At 44.9% G+C, this 21033-nt stretch overlaps 1 protein-coding gene across 5 annotated transcripts in view; it reads right to left on the bottom strand.

The window, feature by feature from the left end:
• SLC4A11 (solute carrier family 4 member 11) overlaps positions 1-21033 on the bottom strand; it is a 229399-nt gene that overhangs the window by 85347 nt on the left and 123019 nt on the right. For all 5 annotated transcript variants that reach the window (XM_073611028.1, XM_073611030.1, XM_073611029.1 and 2 more), the window contains exon 6: positions 10436-10517. In XM_073611028.1, coding sequence (XP_073467129.1) covers positions 10436-10517 — 82 coding nt within the window. The remainder of the gene's footprint in view (positions 1-10435; positions 10518-21033) is intronic.

The following is a 21033-nucleotide window of genomic DNA, read 5'->3' as shown; positions in this document are numbered from 1 at the left end:
TTCTGAACAAAACCCTGAAGAACAGGTGAGCGGTGCTTGGAAGAAAAAAAAAAAAAAAAAAAGCCAGGAGGAGATGGTTCTCCTTTAATAATGCCTGACACTTGTGCTGAAGTGGTCGTATCACATATTATCTCATGACCCTTCTAGTACGTGATAAGCACTCTCGAAGACTGACGAGTCTCCAGGGTTCTCTTCCAGTTTGATGCCAGTTATTTCGACATTGTGACGTCAGCCTGTTCAGAGAGTTTGTACACGGCAGACGAAGAAGAGGGAGCCTGAATAGAGCCATTGTTCTATGCAGGCCTTAACAATTATACTGTAATCAGATCCATATGGAGGATTTCACTTGTGAATGGTGCGGTGATGGACACTGCGATAGCACTTTGCCAAGTTTATACAAATCGGGCAATTTGGCAAACGAGCAGAAAGCCCCGAGAGTTTGTACGATTCGACGCGGCAAGTTTATTCCTCCATTGTCTATAATCTGTTTGGAACCCCCAGAGCGAAAAAATGTTTTTCCACTTCGGGTTTAAAAAAAAAAAAAAAAAAGTTCATTGTAGAGCGTCTTCTGGCATGCAGGATGGTGACACGGTTCCCTTTAGGATTACCAAACCAATAGTATAGATCAGGAGTGGGCAACCTTCAGCACACCAGCTGTTGTGGAACTACAAGTCCCACGAGGCATTGTAAGACGGACAGCCACAGACTCCCAGAGGTAGATCCACGATGGGTGTTGTAGTTTCACCACAGCTGGAGTGCTGAATGTTGCCTACCCCTGCTATAGTTTATAGTTACATAGTAGGCGGGGTTGAAAAAAAAAAGACACAAGTCTATCAAGTCCAACCCATGTGTGTGATTATATGTCGGTATTACTTTGTACATCCCTGTATGTTGTGGTAGTTCAGGTGCTTATCTAATAGTTCCACCGCCTGTGGAAGGGAATTCCACATCCTAACAGCTCTTACAGTAAAGAACCCTCTACACAGTTTAAGGTAGAACCGCTTTTCTTCCAATTTTAGTGAATGGCCACAAGTCTTATTAAATTCCCTTACGCAAAGAAGTTTTATCCCTATCGTGGGGTCACCAGTACAGTATTTGTAAACTGAAATCATATCCCCTCTCAAGCGTCTCTTCTCCAGAGAGAATAAGTTCAGCGCTTGTAACCTTTCCTCATAACTAATATCTTCCAGACCCTTTATTAAGAAGGGTCCAGAACTGGACAGCATACTCCAGGTGCGGCCGGACCAGAGACTTGTAAAGCGGGAGAATTATCGTTTTATCTCTGGAGTTGATCCCCCTTTTAATGCATGCCAATATTCTGTTTGCTTTGTTAGCAGCAGCTTGGCATTGCATGCCATTGCTGAGCCTATCATCCACTAGGACCCCCAGGTCCTTTTCCATCCTAGATTCCCCCAGAGGTTCTCCCCCCAGTGTATAGATTGCATTCATAATTTTGCCACCCAAATGCATTATTTTACATTTTTCTGCATTAAACCTCATTTGCCATGTAGTTGCCCACCCCATTAATTTGTTCAGATCTTTTTGCAAGGTTTCCACATCCTGCGGAGAAATTCTTGCCCTGCTTAGCTTCGTATCGCCTGCAAATACCGAGATTGAACTGTTTATCCCATCCTCCAGGTCGTTTATGAACAAATTAAATAGGATTGGTCCCAGCACAGAACCCTGGGGGACCCCACTACCCACCCCTGACCATTCTGAGTACTCCCCATTTATCACCACCCTCTGAACTCACCCTTGTAGCCAGTTTTCAATCCATGTACTCACCCTATGGTCCATGCCAACGGACCGTACTTTGTTCAGTAAACGTTTATGGGGAACTGTATCAAATGCTTTTGCAAAATCCAGATACACCACGTCTACGGGCCTTCCTTTATCTAGATGGCAACTCACCTCCTCATAGAAGGTTAATAGATTGGTTTGGCAAGAATGATTCTTCATGAATCCATGCTGATTACTGCTAATGATACCGTTGTCATTACTAAAATCTAGTATATAGTTCCTTATCATCCCCTCCAAGATTTTACATACTATTGGTGTTAGGCTGACATTCCCAGGGATGCATCTTGGCCCTTTTTTAAATATTGGTTATAGATATAGCTTTGGTCCACACCAGGATCGAATCGCATGGGTGTTCACACCCATACGATCTGATTCTGCAAATCATGCTGTCATCATGAATTGCAAACTGATTGTGGGGTGTCGTTCACATACATTCCGCAATCAGTTTGCATGAATAGGCTTGCGATTTAGATGTGGTGCGAATTTGCAGCAAATTCACTGTGAAATTGCACCGCATCTAGTGTGAACCAAGCCTATACCCATCAATATAATGATGGCGGTTATAAACCTTGGGCATGAAATATGAACAAAGCATATCCCCCTATAGTGTGTACATGTCTCAATCAAGAGCACTAAGTGTCATTTCCGTCTGTTGCTTTGTTCCTCTGTTACCAGCACGAGTCACTTCTGACAAGTTTTCCTGATACCAAGAGAAAAAAAGTGAGACAGGGAGGGAGCTCCAGCACACAACCTGTATTTGAAAGTCTCAGTTCTGTTCCTGTGTACTGTGTGACGGAGGGTGTGTCTCTTGCCTCCAATCAAGTCTCAGAGCCCTCCTCTTTGAGCTCTGAAGTGTGCAATTTCAGCTCCCTGCCCCCTTTTTTTCTGACTGCTCGGACAAGCTTTAAAAAATTCTGCTCTTAGAACGGATGTAGAGACGAGAAAACAGCAGATAAACAGGTAGAACTTATGCAGGAGGGTTTGCCTCCTCTGTGTAGCGCCTGAGAACAATCACTTCACTGGGTATACGGAAGGGTTTATAACCACTTTAAATTCAAGGCATGCCATTAATTATATAGTAAGGGGAAAAAAGGGTTTTGAGCCCCTGCTGATTTTGTACGTTTGCCCACTGACAAAGAAATTATCAGTCTATAATTTTAATGGTAGGTTTATTTTAACAGTGAGAGACAGAACAACAAAAATATCCAGAAAAACGCATTTTAAAAAAGTTATATATTGATTTGCATTTTAATGAGTGAAATAAGTATTTGATCCCCTATCAATCAGCAAGATTTCTGGCTCCCTCCCAGGTGTCTTCTATACAGGTAACGAGCTGAGATTTTAGCTTGTTACCTGTATCAAAAAGATACCTGTCCACAGAAGCAATCAGATTCCAATCTCTCCACCATGGCCAAGACCAAAGAGCTGCCCAAGGATGTCGGGGACAAGATTGTAGACCTACACAAGGCTGGAATGAGCTACAAGACCATCGCCAAGCAGCTTGGTGAGAGGGTGACAACAGTTGGTGCGATTATTCAACAAATGGAAGATACACAAAATAACTGTCAGTCTCCCTCGGTCTGGGGCTCCATGTAAGATCTCACCTCGTGGAGTTTCAATGATCATGAGAACGGTGAGGAATCGGCCCAGAACTACACGGGAGAATCTTGTCAATGATCTCAAAGTAGCTGGGACCATAGTCACCAAGATAACAAATCGGTAACACACTACACCGTGAACAGATTTAAATCACTAGTAAAAAGGCTCAATCTAAATCATAATTTTTAAAAAGATCAACTGTCCTCTGTCCCGCAGGATCCATGCCTTCCCTTGTCACAGAACGGCAATCTGTCTTGTTTACATAGACAGATCACCGTTCTGCCTGGCTGCCGCCGATTGTTCGGGAGACCAGAACGAAATGACAGGTGTTCTATTCAGAATAATAAGCGGTCAGGTTAGTAAAACAGCGATATCAGAATCAATTCATTCATACAGTTTGTAGTGTACATAGATTTGCAAAACAATGGGATAAAAGGAATATTCCTGAACTTTGTTTTATCTCTGGTTTTTATCTGGTTACTGTGACATTATGTATATGCATCAATGCATTGCATGATATCTCAGCTTGCAGAGCTTGGATTCATTGAATGAGTTTACAAAAAAAAAAAAAACGTAAATATTACAGAATACACAGCCTCATACTACATAACTAATCTCCATTTCATGCTGAATAAACTAAATTATGAATGCATCTTAAATAGAAAACCATCTTTAGAAATCCAAAACCATTTTATTAAAAAAAAAAAAAAAAAAATCAGATTTAAATAAAAAAAAAAAAAAAAAAATAATAATAAATTGATTTTTATCCATCCTAGCTGTGAAGGACTGAAATCCTTAAGCACCCGCAAAGGTCCCTCTGCTCAAGAAAGCACATTAAGGCCGGGTTCACACCTATGCAAATTAGATGCGGGTTTCTCCGCATCCAATTCGCATAGCAGGAGAATGTGACTGGCTCCCTATGGAGCCGGTTCACATATCTCCGTTGGGGCTGTGGAGCGCACTACACAGAAATGCTGTGCGTCTTTGGCTCAGTTTCAGGGCCAAATTCAGGCATAGAATCGGCCCCGATTCATCCCTGAAACGGGGGGAACAGGGACGCACAGCGCTACTGTGCGATCCGCAGAGGGTTACAGTGTGAACCCGGCCTTACATGCCCGTCTGAAAACATCCAAGTGATTCAGAGGAGAACTGGGTGAAAGTGTTGTGGTCAGATGAGACCAAAATTAAGCGCTTTGGCATCAACTCAACTCGCCGTGTTTGGAGGAGGAGGAATGCTGCCTTTGACCCCAAGAACACCATCCCCACCATCAACCATGGAGGTGAAAACATTATGATTTGGGGGTGTTTTTCTGCTAAGGGGACAGGAAAACTTCACCACATCAAAAGGGACAATGGACGGGGCCATGTACCTTCAAATCTTGGGTGAGAACCTCCTTCCCTCAGCCAGGGCATAGAAAATGGGTCGTGGATGGGTATTCCAGCATGACAATGACCCAAAAACACGGCCAAGGCAACAAAGAAGTGGTTCAAGAAGAAGCACATGAAGGTCCTGGCATGGCCTAGCCAGTCTCCACACCTTAATCCCATAGAAAATACATGGAGGGAGCTGAAGGTTCGAGTTACCAAACGTCAGCCTCGAAACCTTAATGACTTGGAGAGGATCTGCAAAGAGGAGTGGGACAAAATCCCTCCTGAGATGTGTGCAAACCTGGTGGCCAACTACAAGAAACGTCTGACCTCTGTGATTGCCAACAAGGGTTTGGCCACAAAGTACTAAGTCCTGTTTTACGAAGGGGTCAAATACTTATTTCACTCATTAAAATACAAATCAATTTATAACTTTTTTGAAATGCGTTTTTCTGGATATTTTTGTTGTTATTCTGTCTCTCACTGTTAAAATAAACCGACCATTAAAATTATAGACTGATCTTTTCTTTGTCAGTGGGCAAACGTACAAAATCAGCAGGCGATCAAATACTTTCCACCCCCCCCTCACTGCAATGGTCACATTTGCTTTTGCCCACAACCATGGCAACTGCAAATAAAACAAAAGCTAAAAAAGTTCCACTTTCAATTTGACAAATAAAAATAGGTAGGGTGAGGATGTGCTGATGAGTGGAGTTAGGCCTTAGAGTTGCCACCTCATCCCTTTAAACCCGAACACATATTAGGAGTAAAATAAATATTGCGCTAACTAGATGCAAAGAACTGAAATTTCTAAAGAAAAATCGAAAAGCTGCTACATAAGAATATATGACAAGTATTCAAAGTGAAGTGATGTGTAAATGTAGCGCTAATAATATGTGCGCTGAATATACACACACAAGGGAAATGATCAAATATATATATACACAAATCAATCATAATACGTGAATATATACAGAGTAAGTCCAATAGGATGATAATAATCCTGTGGAGGAGAAAAAAAAAAAACCCACATCCAAAAGTCCACAATGTGTATATGATGGTTCACAGATGTAAACAACTGATGGGAGAAGAACGTATGGAACCTTCAAGATGCGGAGACATCCATTCATAGAAAAGAATGCATACGCTTACCAGAACCAGTGGACCTGAATGTCAGCGACCACGAATCATTAGGGCATAGATATCCAAATCGACCAAACGACCAGAACTTTCAGACGATCCAAAGGGTTCCGGATGATACGTCCAAATGGGCTAGTGGATAGCAGCTGGACTGAAGAGGACAACCAGAGCGGAAGAACCCAAACAGCTCGCATCAAAGGAGTACATGAAAAAAGAGAAGGGGGCTTCCAATGGTGTCGGTCAAAAAGATGAGGTTTTTATTAAAAAAACGGCTTACATATGATAAAACAGTGATCACATAAAAGCAATGTAGGGAGCGGAGAAGCGTAGCCCGACACGTTTCGTCCAACTAGGACATCTACAGGGCATCTGTAGATTTTTCTCCTCCACAGTATTTTTATCATCATATTGGACTTACTCTGTATATATTCACGTATTATGGATTGATTTGTGTATATATATTTGATTACTCACCTTGTGTATATATTCAGTGAACACATATTAATTACACAGGTTCTGAGGCCAATTTAATGTAGATAAGGGAGTTTAATTATCACCCTAATCTGCCTCAGAACCTGTGTAATTAAGATGTGTTCGGGTTTAAAGGGATGAGGTGGCAACTCTAGTTGGGCCCCACACACACTATTAGTTTTTCTGCAGGTTTTTGTCTTCAGATTTACCAAAACCATATAATATGAGGGCAAACCTTAAGCGTTTCAGTTTGTATGCAATCAGGCAGGCCCTTACACTACATGGTTTTGGTAAGCCGGAAGACAAAAATCTACAGAAAATGATGGTTCTCTTACCCCCCAGCCAATGGCTCCTGCTGCTACCAGAGTCCTGTGTAATGAGGAAGAGAAGAGAGAAAGAGGAGATGCAGCCATGCACAGTGCTGGATCTATTCTCTCCTCTCTATCCATTGACACAGGGAAGGGGGTGGACAGAGGAATAGAAAACATTCTTTACCTTAAAGCGGAACTTCAGTAATTTTCTTCATCTTTCCATCTATTAAATCTTCTGCCCTTGTTGTTTTAACTTTGGATAGTAAAACATTTTTTTTTCTGCCAGTAAATCCCTTATACAGCCCACTTCCTCCTTGTCTGGTCATTAGCCTGAGAGTTTGCCAGGAAGGGAGGAGGGGATGACTCATAAGAGGGCCAATGAGAGCTGCAGAGCTGGGAGGTGTGCCTCTGTGTAAATCCAGGAAGTGAACAGGCAGCAGCTTCAGTTGCCCACAGTTAAAATGGATGCAGCCAGACTCAGTGGAGAGAGATTCCTGGAGTATATTTGGCAAATACAGAATCACAGTATATATAAAATATGCAAAGTGGTTGGAGGGAAGCTTCAGAAGGGCAAAGATGTTTTTATTACAAATTTTATGCGAGTAGATTCTCTTTAATGTAAGGAATGCACTAAGCCATGTAAAAAAAAATGTTTTTAGCTTTAGCATCACTTTAAATCCAGCTTAAGATTCCTCCCAAAATGAGAACCTGTTACTGTGCGTTTGCATAATCAAAGCACAATGTATGGGTTTTCTTTGACTGTTTGATTCAATAGCAGTGAATAGTAAGATAAAACCGGCTCCAGTACTATGTTTGCCGGTTGCTTTGAATCAAAATTGCCCCTTTGTAATTCCCTAGACACAACTCTCCGATTTCTGTTTATATGGATCTATAAGAAACCTGTTATTATCAGCACGCAATATTTGCAAGGTGTTGGCTTTCCAAAGTTCAGGAGCTGTTGTAAGAAAAGTTATACCCAACGCGCCCGGCCATTGTCTGCGCAGAGGAGAGCTTATCGCTTGACAACCTCGGTGTTCACCAACACGGAGGAGCCATTTGTCATTCTAACCGGCATGAGATACTGGTTTATAGATCCGGAAGAATTTTATTTTTAAAGAGCATCACCGGGAAAAAATAAAGTCACACTTTGGTTCCCTTACGTATTGTTTCAAAAGCCATTTTACTTCTTTCGGTGTACCCAATACGGTTATCTGATGCGTCTCCATACTGAGCTGCTACAGACAACTGATGAACGCCAATTTGAGGCTTGCATCGGGACGGGTACAAATTTCTTTTTTTCATATTTGCATTTTGGTTAGAGGACTGAACACCCAACGGTGGTAGAGACACTGGATTGATTCCCAACAATCACTAATTTACCCCCATTGTTTTTGTTATATTTGCATCAGGACGCCCCTGTTGGAGCTAGTCCTTTTTTTCGTTTTTAGAATAAGCTCCAACAGGGGCGTCCAGTCCACACCACAGCTGCAGTGTTTTGCTTCCACCCCCCTGTCACGTTCGGTGGGCACACAAGCTCCAGCCACAATTCTTTACTATGACTAAGGCCCTCAGTGGCTGAGCTGTGTCGGTGCTTATATGTATGCTGGAATATTTTTTTACCCTGGATCTTTGAATAAAGGGACTTTCTTGCTGCATACTTACCGGGTTGTACACACAAGTAAAAAAAAGTCCTTAGTCCATATAGACAAAGTTCTAATACTCAAAGCAGCGCTCCAATCAAATAAATGAAGTATGACCGGCATTCAAAAGTAAAAACATATGATAAATCAGTTGAATGTTAATAGGCGATGAGACGGTTCCATTGATAGGTGAAGGATTCTACTTAATGACCGATAGGCCTATACCATCCACCAGAGTCCATATCACGTGAAACACACTCCCCTAGGGGTTTACACTCACCAAAAGGGATGTAATTCAAAAGCGCTCTAATGAAGTCATGATGACGAAACACGTTGGGGCATGACCTTACGGTGACCGGAAGGGACGCGTGCGTGTCACTACCAGGAAGGAACACCCAGATATTTTCAACGCAGTGGATGGCAGGTGGCATTCCATACTGATAACACACAGTTTGATTATTTAACCAAATGCCAGTTACAATTTATGTTGTGCAAGTGTGGTTTTTAAGGGGGGGAGGGGGTCATCTTTAATAAACTTTTAAAAGCGGTATCATGCTATGTGGAGCCTTTTTTTAACATGACCAAACCTCCCTGGGCGATGAGCTGTTTGAGATAACCGGACCAAAAACGGGAGACACTTGGGGTGTTAAAGGCTTTTGAATTACATCCCTTTGGTGAGTGTAAACCCCTAGTGGAGCGCGTTTCACGTGGTGTGGACTCTGGTGGATGGTATACGCCTACCAATCATTAGAGTTAGAATCATTCACCTATCAATGGAACTGTCTCATCAACATACTACCGATTTCTCATATGTTTTTACTTTTTTTTTTACTTGCATGTATATTTCTGTTTTATTTAGCAGCTGCTTTTATGTACATAGACTTATACTATATATATATATATATATATATATATATATATATATATATATATATATATATATATATATATATATATATATATATATATATATATATACACACACACACACATATATACACACAATTTTTTTTGGGGGGGGGGGGGGGGGGGACGTCAGTTTTCCTGAGCGCTGAAATTAGGGCTTTTAGACACAGATCATTACATACATACCGGGTTGCTGACTATATTCTAATTGTGGGGGGGAACTCTCGCCATCGGCGGATTTAGCATCTGCTGATTGTGGCCCTTTCATGGGGCCACTCTCCAAGCGCCTTGCAACTTGCTTGCAATGTGGTTGCTGCATGCTAGTGCAGGATTCAAAGACAAAAAGAACCCCCAGCGCTCAGACAAAAAGGAACTTCATGTAGTATCTTGGCAAGTAATGATTTACTCCATGCAGCCCTCAACACACTAAAAAACACAGACAGGAAGGTGTAAACGCCTTGCACATTATCACCATAATCATTTATTAAAAATCAAAAATAATTGCATACTCCCAAACATGAAGAAAAACAGGCTCATTGAACAACTCTAGCTGTAGGCCACGTCTTCTTTTCCAATGTCCCACAGTTGGGAGGCTTACACATTTGTGTTTTGGGGGATAAGCCCCCTTTCTCAGAGCTCTGAGGAAGGGGGCTTGTCCCCCCGAAATGCGCAAGCCTCCCAAAGACGTGGTACTGGAATAGAAGACGTGGCCTTCAGCTGGAGTGGTTTGATCGATAAGCCTGTTTTTATTCATGTTTGTGAGAATGCAATGGTTTATGATTTTTAATAAATGGTTATGGTGGTATTGCGCAAAGCGTTTGCACCCTCCTGTGTTTCTATTGATAGCTGGTTCGAGGGGTTAAAGTAGACGCCAAGATTTCGATACAGCACTTCCTCACTACCCGTCAAATGCTCTCTGAAGAGCTATCCGAACGTAGATTGCTCTTCAGGGAGCAAGCATGTGTGAACTTAGTGATATGAAGGACGCTGGGCATCATTTAACTAACAGAGGGCAGAGGAGAAAAGAGTGCAGTGCTGAGGCATAGAGATGGCGAGGACTTTTTTTTTTTTTTTAATGGAAGGCGGAAAAGAAAAAATGTGCTTAAGCAATACCCCAAAGCAATAAAATACTGAAAATGTATTGTGTCCCTTTAAATGATCATATTAGCCTTGGTGTATACAGTGTAACCATATGCTTACATTATACAGAGCCATGACTGCTGGTACTGAACCCCTGTCGCTGTGGCGCTGACCCCTTGAATGGTATCCGAAAGGAGGTGAACTGCAAAAAACAAAAACACATTTCAATTAGAAGAGTTTATTTTTTTTTTATTCATTTTATTACTTTGTGATGGCATATGATGTTTTGCTGGCATAGCATGGGGGCCGGCCACTACAGAGCCACAGCAGGGAGGCAGATAATGACTTTACACATTTTCTATAATACGTAGCACACCACTTTTCTGGAGCATCGCAGCGCACGCTCATACTGTACACAGCAAGATGGGTTGAGACTGAACCATGAATGCTGCATTGTACAACATCAACAGGACTTTATTATGTAAGGTTTTTGGATGAGATTCTATACAGTTATTTCCACTGCTTGTCCAAACCACAAGTTTACGCTCAGCTGCAGCTGGAAGATGCCAAACATCACCTCGGAGGAGAGAGATTGGAAATATCCCTCTTCATAGACGTGATGCCTGAAGCCTTCAGTGGCAGGGTGCCTGGGCTCACATGACTTAAAGTGGAACTCCAACTAGGCAGCCTTCATGCACTTTTGTACTACAGAGGAACCCTTGAAATAACTATCTTAGGGAGCCCCTGTTGAAAAAAAAGCATCAGGAGTCAAGATGAAGAAGGTCCCCCACCCCTGGTGACCAGGGAAGGTGGTCCCCCACCCCTGGTGACCAGGGAAGGTGGTCCCCCACCCCTGGTGACCAGGGAAGGTGGTCCCCCACCCCTGGTGACCAGGGAAGGTGGTCCCCCACCCCTGGTGACCAGGGAAGGTGGTCCCCCACCCCTGGTGACCAGGGAAGGTGGTCCCCCACCCCTGGTGACCAGGGAAGAAGGTCCCCCACCCCTGGTGACCAGGGAAGAAGGTCCCCCACCCCTGGTGACCAGGGAAGAAGGTCCCCCACCCCTGGTGACCAGGGAAGAAGGTCCCCCACCCCTGGTGACCAGGGAAGAAGGTCCCCCACCCCTGGTGACCAGGGAAGAAGGTCCCCCACCCCTGGTGACCAGGGAAGAAGGTCCCCCACCCCTGGTGACCAGGGAAGAAGGCCCCCCACCCCTGGTGACCAGGGAAGAAGGTCCCCCCCCCAGTGACCAGGGAAGAAGGTCCCCCCCCCGGTGACCAGGGAAGAAGGTCCCCCACCCCTGGTGGCCAGGGAAGAAGGTCCCCCACCCCTGGTGGCCAGGGGAGAAGGTCTCCCACCCCTGGTGACCAGGGAAGAAGGTCCCCCACCCCTGGTGACCAGGAATAAGGTCCCCCACCCCTGGTAAAGGGAGGGAGACAGCACGACCCTTCTGGCGTAGCAAGTTCCAAGAAAGTTTATTTACAAAGAAAAGTTAAAAATGAATACTCACAAAACTATAAAAACCACACGTGTATATGGAAGTCCACGAGAAAGTGTATGCCTGTGGTGGCGGCACAGTCCTCAAAGGGTGCAGCTGGATGGATAGAAGATGAGCTGCTACAGGCACATTCGGATCTCTGTGCCACTGGCTGTTAATGGGCAAATGGCTCCGACAGTCCAGTAAGCATGTGTAGTGCCGCGGCTTCCTCGTTTCTGGTGTTAATGGCCGATGGATGGTAATGTTTACTCTGGAGTCCAGGGTCAAAGGAGGCATTTTGAGGGACTTTCCTCAGCTGACCCCAAATGGGCTAGCCGCTCAGTTTAAATAGCCACCCCAAAAAGAAAACAACCCAGGACCTGGGGTATTAAAGCAAGTATTCATTTTTAACTTTTCTTTGTAAACTTTCTTGGAACTTACTACACCAGAGTGGTCGCGCTGTCTCCCTCTCTTCCCATCTCTTGGTTTTACAGATGGACTCCCACCTCCATTTTGACAGCAGCACCCCTAGGTCATTTTTTTTTGTCTAGCTATAAGAAATAGATGCTCATAAAGGCCCCCCCCTTTTTGGTTTGTATTAACTGTCTATTAATTTTATGGATTATTTTTTAACTACATCATTCACATTTCCCATGAATGGTTGAGAGCTGATAGCCTAGCGCCATTCCTGGTGTTGGGTAATAACTCCCTACCACTGGTGACCTGGGAAGAAGGTCCCCTACCACTGGTGACCTGGGAAGAAGGTCCCCTACCACTGGTGACCTGGGAAGAAGGTCCCCTACCACTGGTGACCTGGGAAGAAGGTCCCCTACCACTGGTGACCTGGGAAGAAGGTCCCCTACCACTGGTGACCTGGGAAGAAGGTCCCCTACCACTGGTGACCTGGGAAGAAGGTCCCCTACCACTGGTGACCTGGGAAGAAGGTCCCCTACCACTGGTGACCTGGGAAGAAGGTCCCCTACCACTGGTGACCTGGGAAGAAGGTCCCCTACCACTGGTGACCTGGGAAGAAGGTCCCCTACCACTGGTGACCTGGGAAGAAGGTCCCCTACCACTGGTGACCTGGGAAGAAGGTCCCCTACCACTGGTGACCTGGGAAGAAGGTCCCCTACCACTGGTGACCTGGGAAGAAGGTCCCCTACACTAGTGGTCAGAGTGCCATGCAAAGAAACATCTAAAAAGGGCATTGGTGTCATTTTGCAGACTCTCCCAAATGATGTTGGAACCAGGATTATGCAGACACCATCAGATAACAGGTCAATCAGCCACAGCTCAAGGAACACCCAACAGCCTCTGGAGGAACAATATGGTCCCAAGGAACCAAGATTGAGAATGGATGACCCAAAGGAGGAAAATAATAAAATACAAAAAAAAAGAAGTCTTCCAAGCCACGTGAGTATCCCCTTTAGGCTTGGCCTCTACGATTAAGTCCCAGAAAGGGCGAAATGCGTTTTAGGCGTTCTCTACCGATCTGGGTTCCCTCGGCGGCTCTCACGGCTACTCCCTACATCAGATAACCTCCTAGGAAAAGCGCTCTTGAGGGGGATACCTTGTGGGCGCGCTCCCGAGTCCAGCATTCGGCATCCATAGAGGCTGAATGCAAGACTCGTCCCCGCCCCCCAGCATTCGGATCATTGGATTTGATTGACAGCAGCGGTAGCCAATGGCTGCGCTACTATCAATCTATCCAATGAGGACCCGAGACAGCGGCTGGAGCTCCTGTGCAGGGTTCTGCCCCCTCCAAACAAAAAATGTTTAAGTCCGCAGCTAAACATACTGTAGCTGCTGACTTTTAATATTTGGACACTTACCTGTCCTGGAGTCCAGCGATGTCGGCACCCCAGTAAATGTTTCCATCAACTCTCGAGTGCTGCCGCCACCATTCCTGGTAAGGGAAACCTCCAGTGAAGCTTACTGGCTTCACAGCCGGTTCTCTACTGCTCATGTGCGAAGCGCGCTGCACTTTCTGAATGGCCCGGTGGCGGGGGAAGGAAGGAAGGAAGGAAGGAAGGAAGGAAGGAAGGAAGGAAGGAAGGAAGGAAGGAAGGAAGGAAGGAAGGAAGGAAGGAAGGAAGGAAGGAAGGAAGGAAAGGGAAGGGAAGGGAAGGGAAGGGAAGGGAAGGGAAGGGAAGGAAGGAAGGGAAGGGAAGGAAGGGAAGGAAGGGAAGGAAGGAAGAAAAGGGAAGGAAAGAAAGGGAAGGAAAGAAAGGGAAGGAAGGGAGGGAAGGGAAGGGAAGGAAGGAGGAAAGGAAGGAGCAGGGGGGCTGGAGGAGTGGGTACCTGTCAAAAACAGGTACCCACTCTCCCCCCAAAAAAAAGGTGCCACATGTGGCAAAGCGAGGGGGAGGAGGCAGGTAAGCGGAGCTTCCACTTTTGGGTGGAACTTCGCTTTAACCACCTGCCGACCAGCTCACGTACGTTTACTGCTGCAGGTCGGCTCTCCTGGATTGAACTGACGTACCTGTACGTAGGTCCGCACATGGGAGATTGCGGGTGCTCGCGAGCCGCAGGAGGAGATTGCCCGCGGGTCCGGCAGACTCGATGTCCGCCCAAGGTCGTTGTGCACAGAGGCAGAACGGGGATCTGCCTTTGTAAACAAGGCGGATCCCCGTTCTGACAGAGGACATGTCAGAGATCTTCTGTTCCCAGTGATCGGGAACAGCAATCTGTCATGTCCCTGGCAGCCCATCCCCCCCTACAGTTAGAACACACCCAGGGAACACCGTTAACCCCTTGATCACCCCCTAGTGTTAACCCCTTCCCTGCCAGTGTCATTTATACATTGATCAGTGCATTTTTATAGCACTGATCAATGTAATAATGTCACTGGTCCCCAAAAAAAAAAGTGTAATTTGGGGTCAGATTTGTCCGCCGCAATGTCGCAGTCCCGCGAAAAGTCCATAAATCTATCCCATAGTATGTTAACACTATAACTTTTGCGCAAACCAATCAATATACGCTTATTGCGATTTTTTTTTTTACCAAAAATTATGTAGAAAAATATATATTGGCCTAAATTTATGAAGAAATTCGTTTTTTTTTTTACTTTTTTTGTATATGTATTATAGCAAAAATTTAACAATAGTTTTTTCTTCAAAATTGTCGCTCTTTTTTGTGAATAGCGCAAAAAATAAAAAAAATGCAGAGGTGATCAAATACCACCAAAAGAAAGCACTATTCGTGGGGGAAAAAAAAAAAAAAGGAGATAAATTTTGTTTAGGTACAGCGTCGTACGACCGCGCAATTGTCAGTTAAAAAGGGACGCAGTGCCCTATCGCAAAAAATGGCCCGGTCATTAAGTGGGGCAAATCCTTTCGGGGCTGAAGTGGTTAATAAGAGTTCTTACATTTTTAATAAACTGCCCACTAGATGGATGCTTTTCCTCTTTCTATACAAGGGGGGGGGGGGGGGGGGTCGAATGTGATCAGACAGGGATTGCGCTGCATTCCTGTTCAAATTGCATGCGATTTGCGCCAATTTATTTTCTATTTACGCAAATCGCACTGCAAAGTATCGGTACTCGGTATCAGCGAGTACTTGACCGAAAGTATTAGTACTTGCCGATAAAAAAAAAAACTGTATCGGTGCAACCCTAATTATAATTGCTCATTTGAACAGAACAGAGTGAAGCAACGTGGCCCAAAAAGAGGTCTTGGCAATAGACTCTTCAGCTGTATCAGGTGTTTTTAGCAATACCTCTCCTGCATTACAAACATCTAAGCATACAGGTTCCCAGACCATCAAATTGCCAAAAACCAACCTCTTACACCCGTACATATTATAAAAAAAAAAACAAAAAAAAAGCACATAAAATAGGATAAGCGTTCCCTTTAAATAGTACGAGTTATAAGAAAACACTGCCCTTCGATTTATAGAACGGCTGCCGCGCTCACCTCCGCTCTTCTCCCAAGAGCCTCTACAAGCAAACAGACTCTCGCTCAGACTGCCAGAGCGGTTATTTTTATTTCTGCCAGGGTATATTTAAAAAGACGATAATGACTATATGCTCTGCCAACGTAAAAACCGTACAAAACACAGGGAGAGCGTACGCTACACGAGGGTTACTGGGCCAGGAACCACGGTCAGCACAAAATAAAAACTGCAGTTGTGTAGTAAGCACGATGGGCTCCGTTTAATAACAGCTTCGCCCTGGACAAAGACCTCCACCTCGGGGGATCCAGAGGCTGCAGCTCCATCTACACGGCCAATATATGCCAATGCTAAAAGGCATCCTCCATGTCTCCAGCGACACTTCATGTTCTGTCCATATTCAGGGTGTAACATGAAACATGGGTCACATTCCCCAAACTCCTAACCTCAACCCCCCCACTACCTGAATCACGGGGTGTCATTTTGTTACAAGTCTCATCTGCCACCATAGTGGTGGGACTCACAGATCACAATGGAGCTCAAGTGTGGTGACGTCTCTCCACCTGTAGTCCACTGTTTATTTCCTCCAGCTGCACAACAGAACACCTTTGGTACAACCAGTCTGTTGGATTTTACAGGTGATTAGTAATTTTTAGCGGCTATTATAGCCGCGTAATCACGGTGTTCTCCCGGTGGGGACGGCTCGCCAAATAATTCAATTTTTAGTCTCATTTGACCAGAACACCTTTTTTCAATGTGACCTCAGTATCTTCAAGGTGCGTTTAAGGTGGTCAGATGAGACTAAAAACGGAATTATTTGGTCTCAACACCCAACGATAAGTCTGGTGGACGGAGGACCTCCCCGGGCGGGGTGGTGGTGCATGGCCGGTGGTGCATCCAAAACAGCTCACCATCCAAATAAGAACCCTTAGAACAGGGGTCTTCAAACTACGGCCCTCCAGTTGTTCAGGAACTACAATTCCCATCATGTCTATGAACGTCAGAGTTTTACAAGGCCTCATGGGATGCATAGTTCCACAACAGCTGGAGGGCCGTAGTTTGAAGATTCCTGCCCTAGAGTAAAGCATGGAGGTGGCAATATCCTAGTATGGGGGGCGTTTCTCTGCAGCAGGGACTGGAGCACTTGTCAGGATAGAAGAAAAATGGATGGGGTAAAATACCGTCAAATTCTTGAGGAAAATCTGCTGCCCTCTGCCAGAAAGAGGTCACTGAGAAGAAGATTTATCTTCCAACATGACAATGACCCAAAGCACACAGCAAAAATAACCACACAGTGGTTGAAGGAGAATGTCCTTGCATAGCCCAGACTTGAACCCCATTGAAAATCTGTGGAATGGAAAAAGTGTGGAACCCCTGGACTACGTACCTCCAAGCCCCCTAGATGCTGGGTTAACTTGAGGATGGAGGCCTGAACAGAGGGGACCAACCCCGCCCTTCTCCCTCACTTTCATTTATTTCGCTCTTCTACTCTCTTCTTTCTATTATGGTTTCTGTTCCGATCTAATGAGTCTTTGTGAGGTTGCCGATGGGGGAACGTGACGCCTCCCTAATCTTCATACTTCCTCAGGAGTAAGGTCGTGTCACATGAGGCAATGGGTTTACAATGATGTACCTCTACCTCTCCATGTACTTGGCAATGAGGGACCTACAGTTTATTGAAAAGTTATTTCACAATTATTTTTCTTTATCTTACTTTTGTAACCAGTTGCTGATACTTCTTGGCTCATAGCCTCAGTTAAACATATGGTTGCTTTACTAGATAGAGCCAAATTCTGACTCTACCATCTGAATGTCATAGCTGAAATCGAGACTCATCAGACCAGGCAACGTTTTTCCAATCTTCTATTGTCCAATTTTGGTGAGCCTGTGCGAATTGTAGCCTCAGTTTCCTGTTCTTAGCTGACAGGAGTGGCAGCATGTGTGGTGTTCTGCTGCTGTAGCCCATCTGCTTCAAGGTTCGATGTGTTGTGCATTCAGAGATGGTATTCTGCATACCTTGGTAGTAACGAGTGGTTATTTGAGTTACTGTTGCCTTACTATCACCTGGAACCGGTCTGCCTATTCTCCTCTGACATCAACAAGGCATTTTCCTCCACACAACTGCCGCTTACTGGATATTTTCTCTTTTCCCCACCATTCTCTGTAAGCCCTGAGAGATGGTTGTGTCTGAAAATCCCAGCAAATCAGCAGTTTTTGAAATACTCAGACCAGCCCGTCTGGCACCAACAGTCATGCCACATTCAAAGTCACCTAAATCTCCTTTCTTCCCCATTCTGACGATCGGTTTGAACTTCAGCAAGTCGTCTTCACCACGTCTAGATGCCTAAACGCATTGAGTGGTTTGCCATGTGATTGGCTAATTAGCAATTTGTGTTACCAAGCAATTGAACAGGTGTACCTAATAAAGTGGCCGGTAAGTCTAGATAGGAAACTACATTATGGTTTACTTTTTTTTTTTTTTACTTTTTTTATTTATTTTATTTCTTCAGTTGTTTCCCATTACTGGTCTAAAATGATGTCATACATCCCAGGAGTCTTCAGGAGGGGAGGAGGGGCTTTCTCAGCTAAACACACCCTTCTGCCTGAGCGAAGAGCAGATGGATTCCAGATAATAAATGCAACATTAATCATCTGCCCTTACCCAAGATGGCGATGGCCAGAAATTCTAGGGGGGTAGTTTTCGTGGATTGGTGGAATGCACCCCCCTGGAGTGTTTGTTATGCAAAAAACATAAAATCATCTGTATGGATATTATGCATATCTGTAGGCCCGACGCGTTTCGTTGGGGTATGCCAACTCTTCAGGGGCGAATGCAATGGTGATCCATAAAGAGACATAACCATATGGTATAATGTCACTTTATAGTTAACCATTGCATTCACCCTTGAAGAGTTGGTATACCCCAACGAAACGCGTCAGACTTACATAGATGCACGATGTCCATACAGATGATTCTATATGTTTTTTACATTGTTCCACTCAAGACTTTTAAATACCATCCAGCCCTTCCAGTGGCCTATGTTGTGTAGGACTTGTCTTCACCCCATGATATGTCCAAGTACCATGGCGTCAAAATGTATATGTGGTTTTTAGCATGCCTTGCGTTTATGCGATCTTGTGTATGCATTTTTTGTCATTGAGTATGCTGTATATGACCTCATAAGGTACAGTTAACAAATGTTCTTTGCAATGGTAACTTTTTTTGATATACATCTCTCATTTAAAGCCCCCCTTTTTGTGTTTATATATAGGGATGGAGTCGCATGGGTGCATGCGTCTCATATAAAGTCCCAAACTGTTCTTAGTATAGATCATCATTATATACAGGATGTGCCGGTGAAGATTCTTGTCAGGGCTGGGCTCAGCCCTTCCTTCTCTGAGCTGGCCGCTCAGCTGTTGGCCAATTGCCAGCTCCTTTCTCTCTCCACAGTTACTCAGCTGTTGATGATCCTGCTTGTCAGTCCTGCCTACTTAAGCCGTCCAGTCCAGAGGAGCTCTGCCTTCGCCTTGCTCAACGTCACAGAAACTGAGAAGCTTTCCTGCGATTCTGTTCCAAGACTTGCTTTGCTGACATCTCTTCTGGCTCTAGATCCTGCTTGCTGTTCCACTACATTGATCCCTGACTTCTGGCTTGGCTGACTATTCATTCCAGTTACTGAACTTTGGCTATGTTTTCACTACGTTTGTTCTTTTTACTTTTATTATTAAACAAGTGTGATTTAACTGTACTTCTGTCTCGGCCTGATTTAATAGTATCTGACATTTTTGCATTGTCACCCAGTCCAACGCTCTCCCAGAGCAATCTTACAAGTTGCCGTGCCCCGTTGCAAAGCCATGTCCTATGGCAGTGATGGAGAACCTTGGCACCGCAGATGTTTTGGAACTACATTTCCCATGATGCTCAACTACACTGCAGAGTGCATGAGCATCATGGGAAATGTAGTTTCAAAACATCTGGGGGATGCCATGGATGGCCATCATCACTGTCCTATGGGTATCACTATCAGGAAACCCGGCCTAAGAAATAATATACATTATACAGCATCTGCTGGAGGCAGGAATTGGCCGCAAAGAGGATGCAGAAGATCAGCAGCATTGAAACAAAGTAAAAAAAAAAAACTACTATGACAATTGTTTCTGATACACGGTGCTCTAGCAAACAAATGTCATCCAGTTAAGGTTTCCATCCACTATACTATTTCCTGCAATTCTGCCCCTTGGGGCCCCTCTCCAGTTGTCTGCGAGTCTGTCGGGGCACGTGGTGATCCTCCGATGTCAATAACATTGCTGCTTCATCACACAGACTGTAACAGCTGCTTCACCTCAGCGCTGGCTGGAAGGAATTAGGCCCAACTCTCTACAGTGAATGAGTCAGCTCACAAATATTCACGAAGGGAGGAAAACAAGAGGCTAATTGGTACGGGATCCTGCCGAGAGGCAGCCATGCCGGCCACGCTTGGCGGTGCCAACAGAAGGTGTAAACACAGGGGCTCCCCTTCTTTACTACCCCAGCACAAAACGCACACCCGCTCGGGCGCCGCACTCCTCCTGCATGTCGATGTCAGCGGGATTCCGAGCCGCACTTGTAATCCAGCAACATTGTGCAATTTCTCCAGAGATCCTCCGTGATGGAGGAATTTAATCTGAGAGTGGTTACAGGGCTCCTCTGTCCTGCCGTAGTGAGGAATGGGACCCGTGGAGCCACACAGAGCATTATAGATTGCCCAATATCAGAACATTTCCATTATGCCGACTAAAGCAGAAAAATTCACGTGTTTTAAGTGACCCCTGGCACCATTTAAAGATATTAAAAATGGCAAAAATAAGGAGAGAATTAACCCTTTCGCTGCCAGAACCATTTGTTGTTTTTTTTGCACGTTTAACTACTTCCCTACCAGGCCAATTCCGATTCTGGCATTTCTCTACTACATGTAAAAAAAAAAAAAAAAAATAGGGAGACGCACTGAAATTTCGGAGGCTAAAAATAAACTGCTGAAAATGGTGTTTTCGGCACATTGCCGATAATGGAGAAGAAAAGGGGGTGGGGCCTCGCCCCCTGGTGCCACCCATTTCAGGAGTGTCATCCTGGCTCGCCCCAGTACTCCACCCCCCTCCTCTCCGTGTGTCACTGAGCTGAATTACACGGGCCGCAATAACAATGTCCCGCATTCTGTGACAGATGGCACACTGATCCAATGGTGGGACATTATATCAGGGTGACGTGATCACAGGAGGTGGGACATTGTTACTGCAGCCCGGGCAATTCAATTCTCAGCTCCGTGACACATGGAGATCGCCACTCTGATCTGGGCACAGGTGAGGCTGCATCC

Source organism: Aquarana catesbeiana, linkage group LG01 (genome assembly GCF_042186555.1).
Source record: "Aquarana catesbeiana isolate 2022-GZ linkage group LG01, ASM4218655v1, whole genome shotgun sequence".
In the NCBI taxonomy this organism is placed as follows: Eukaryota; Metazoa; Chordata; class Amphibia; order Anura; family Ranidae; genus Aquarana; species Aquarana catesbeiana.
This window is presented reverse-complemented; position numbering and strand designations above follow the sequence as displayed.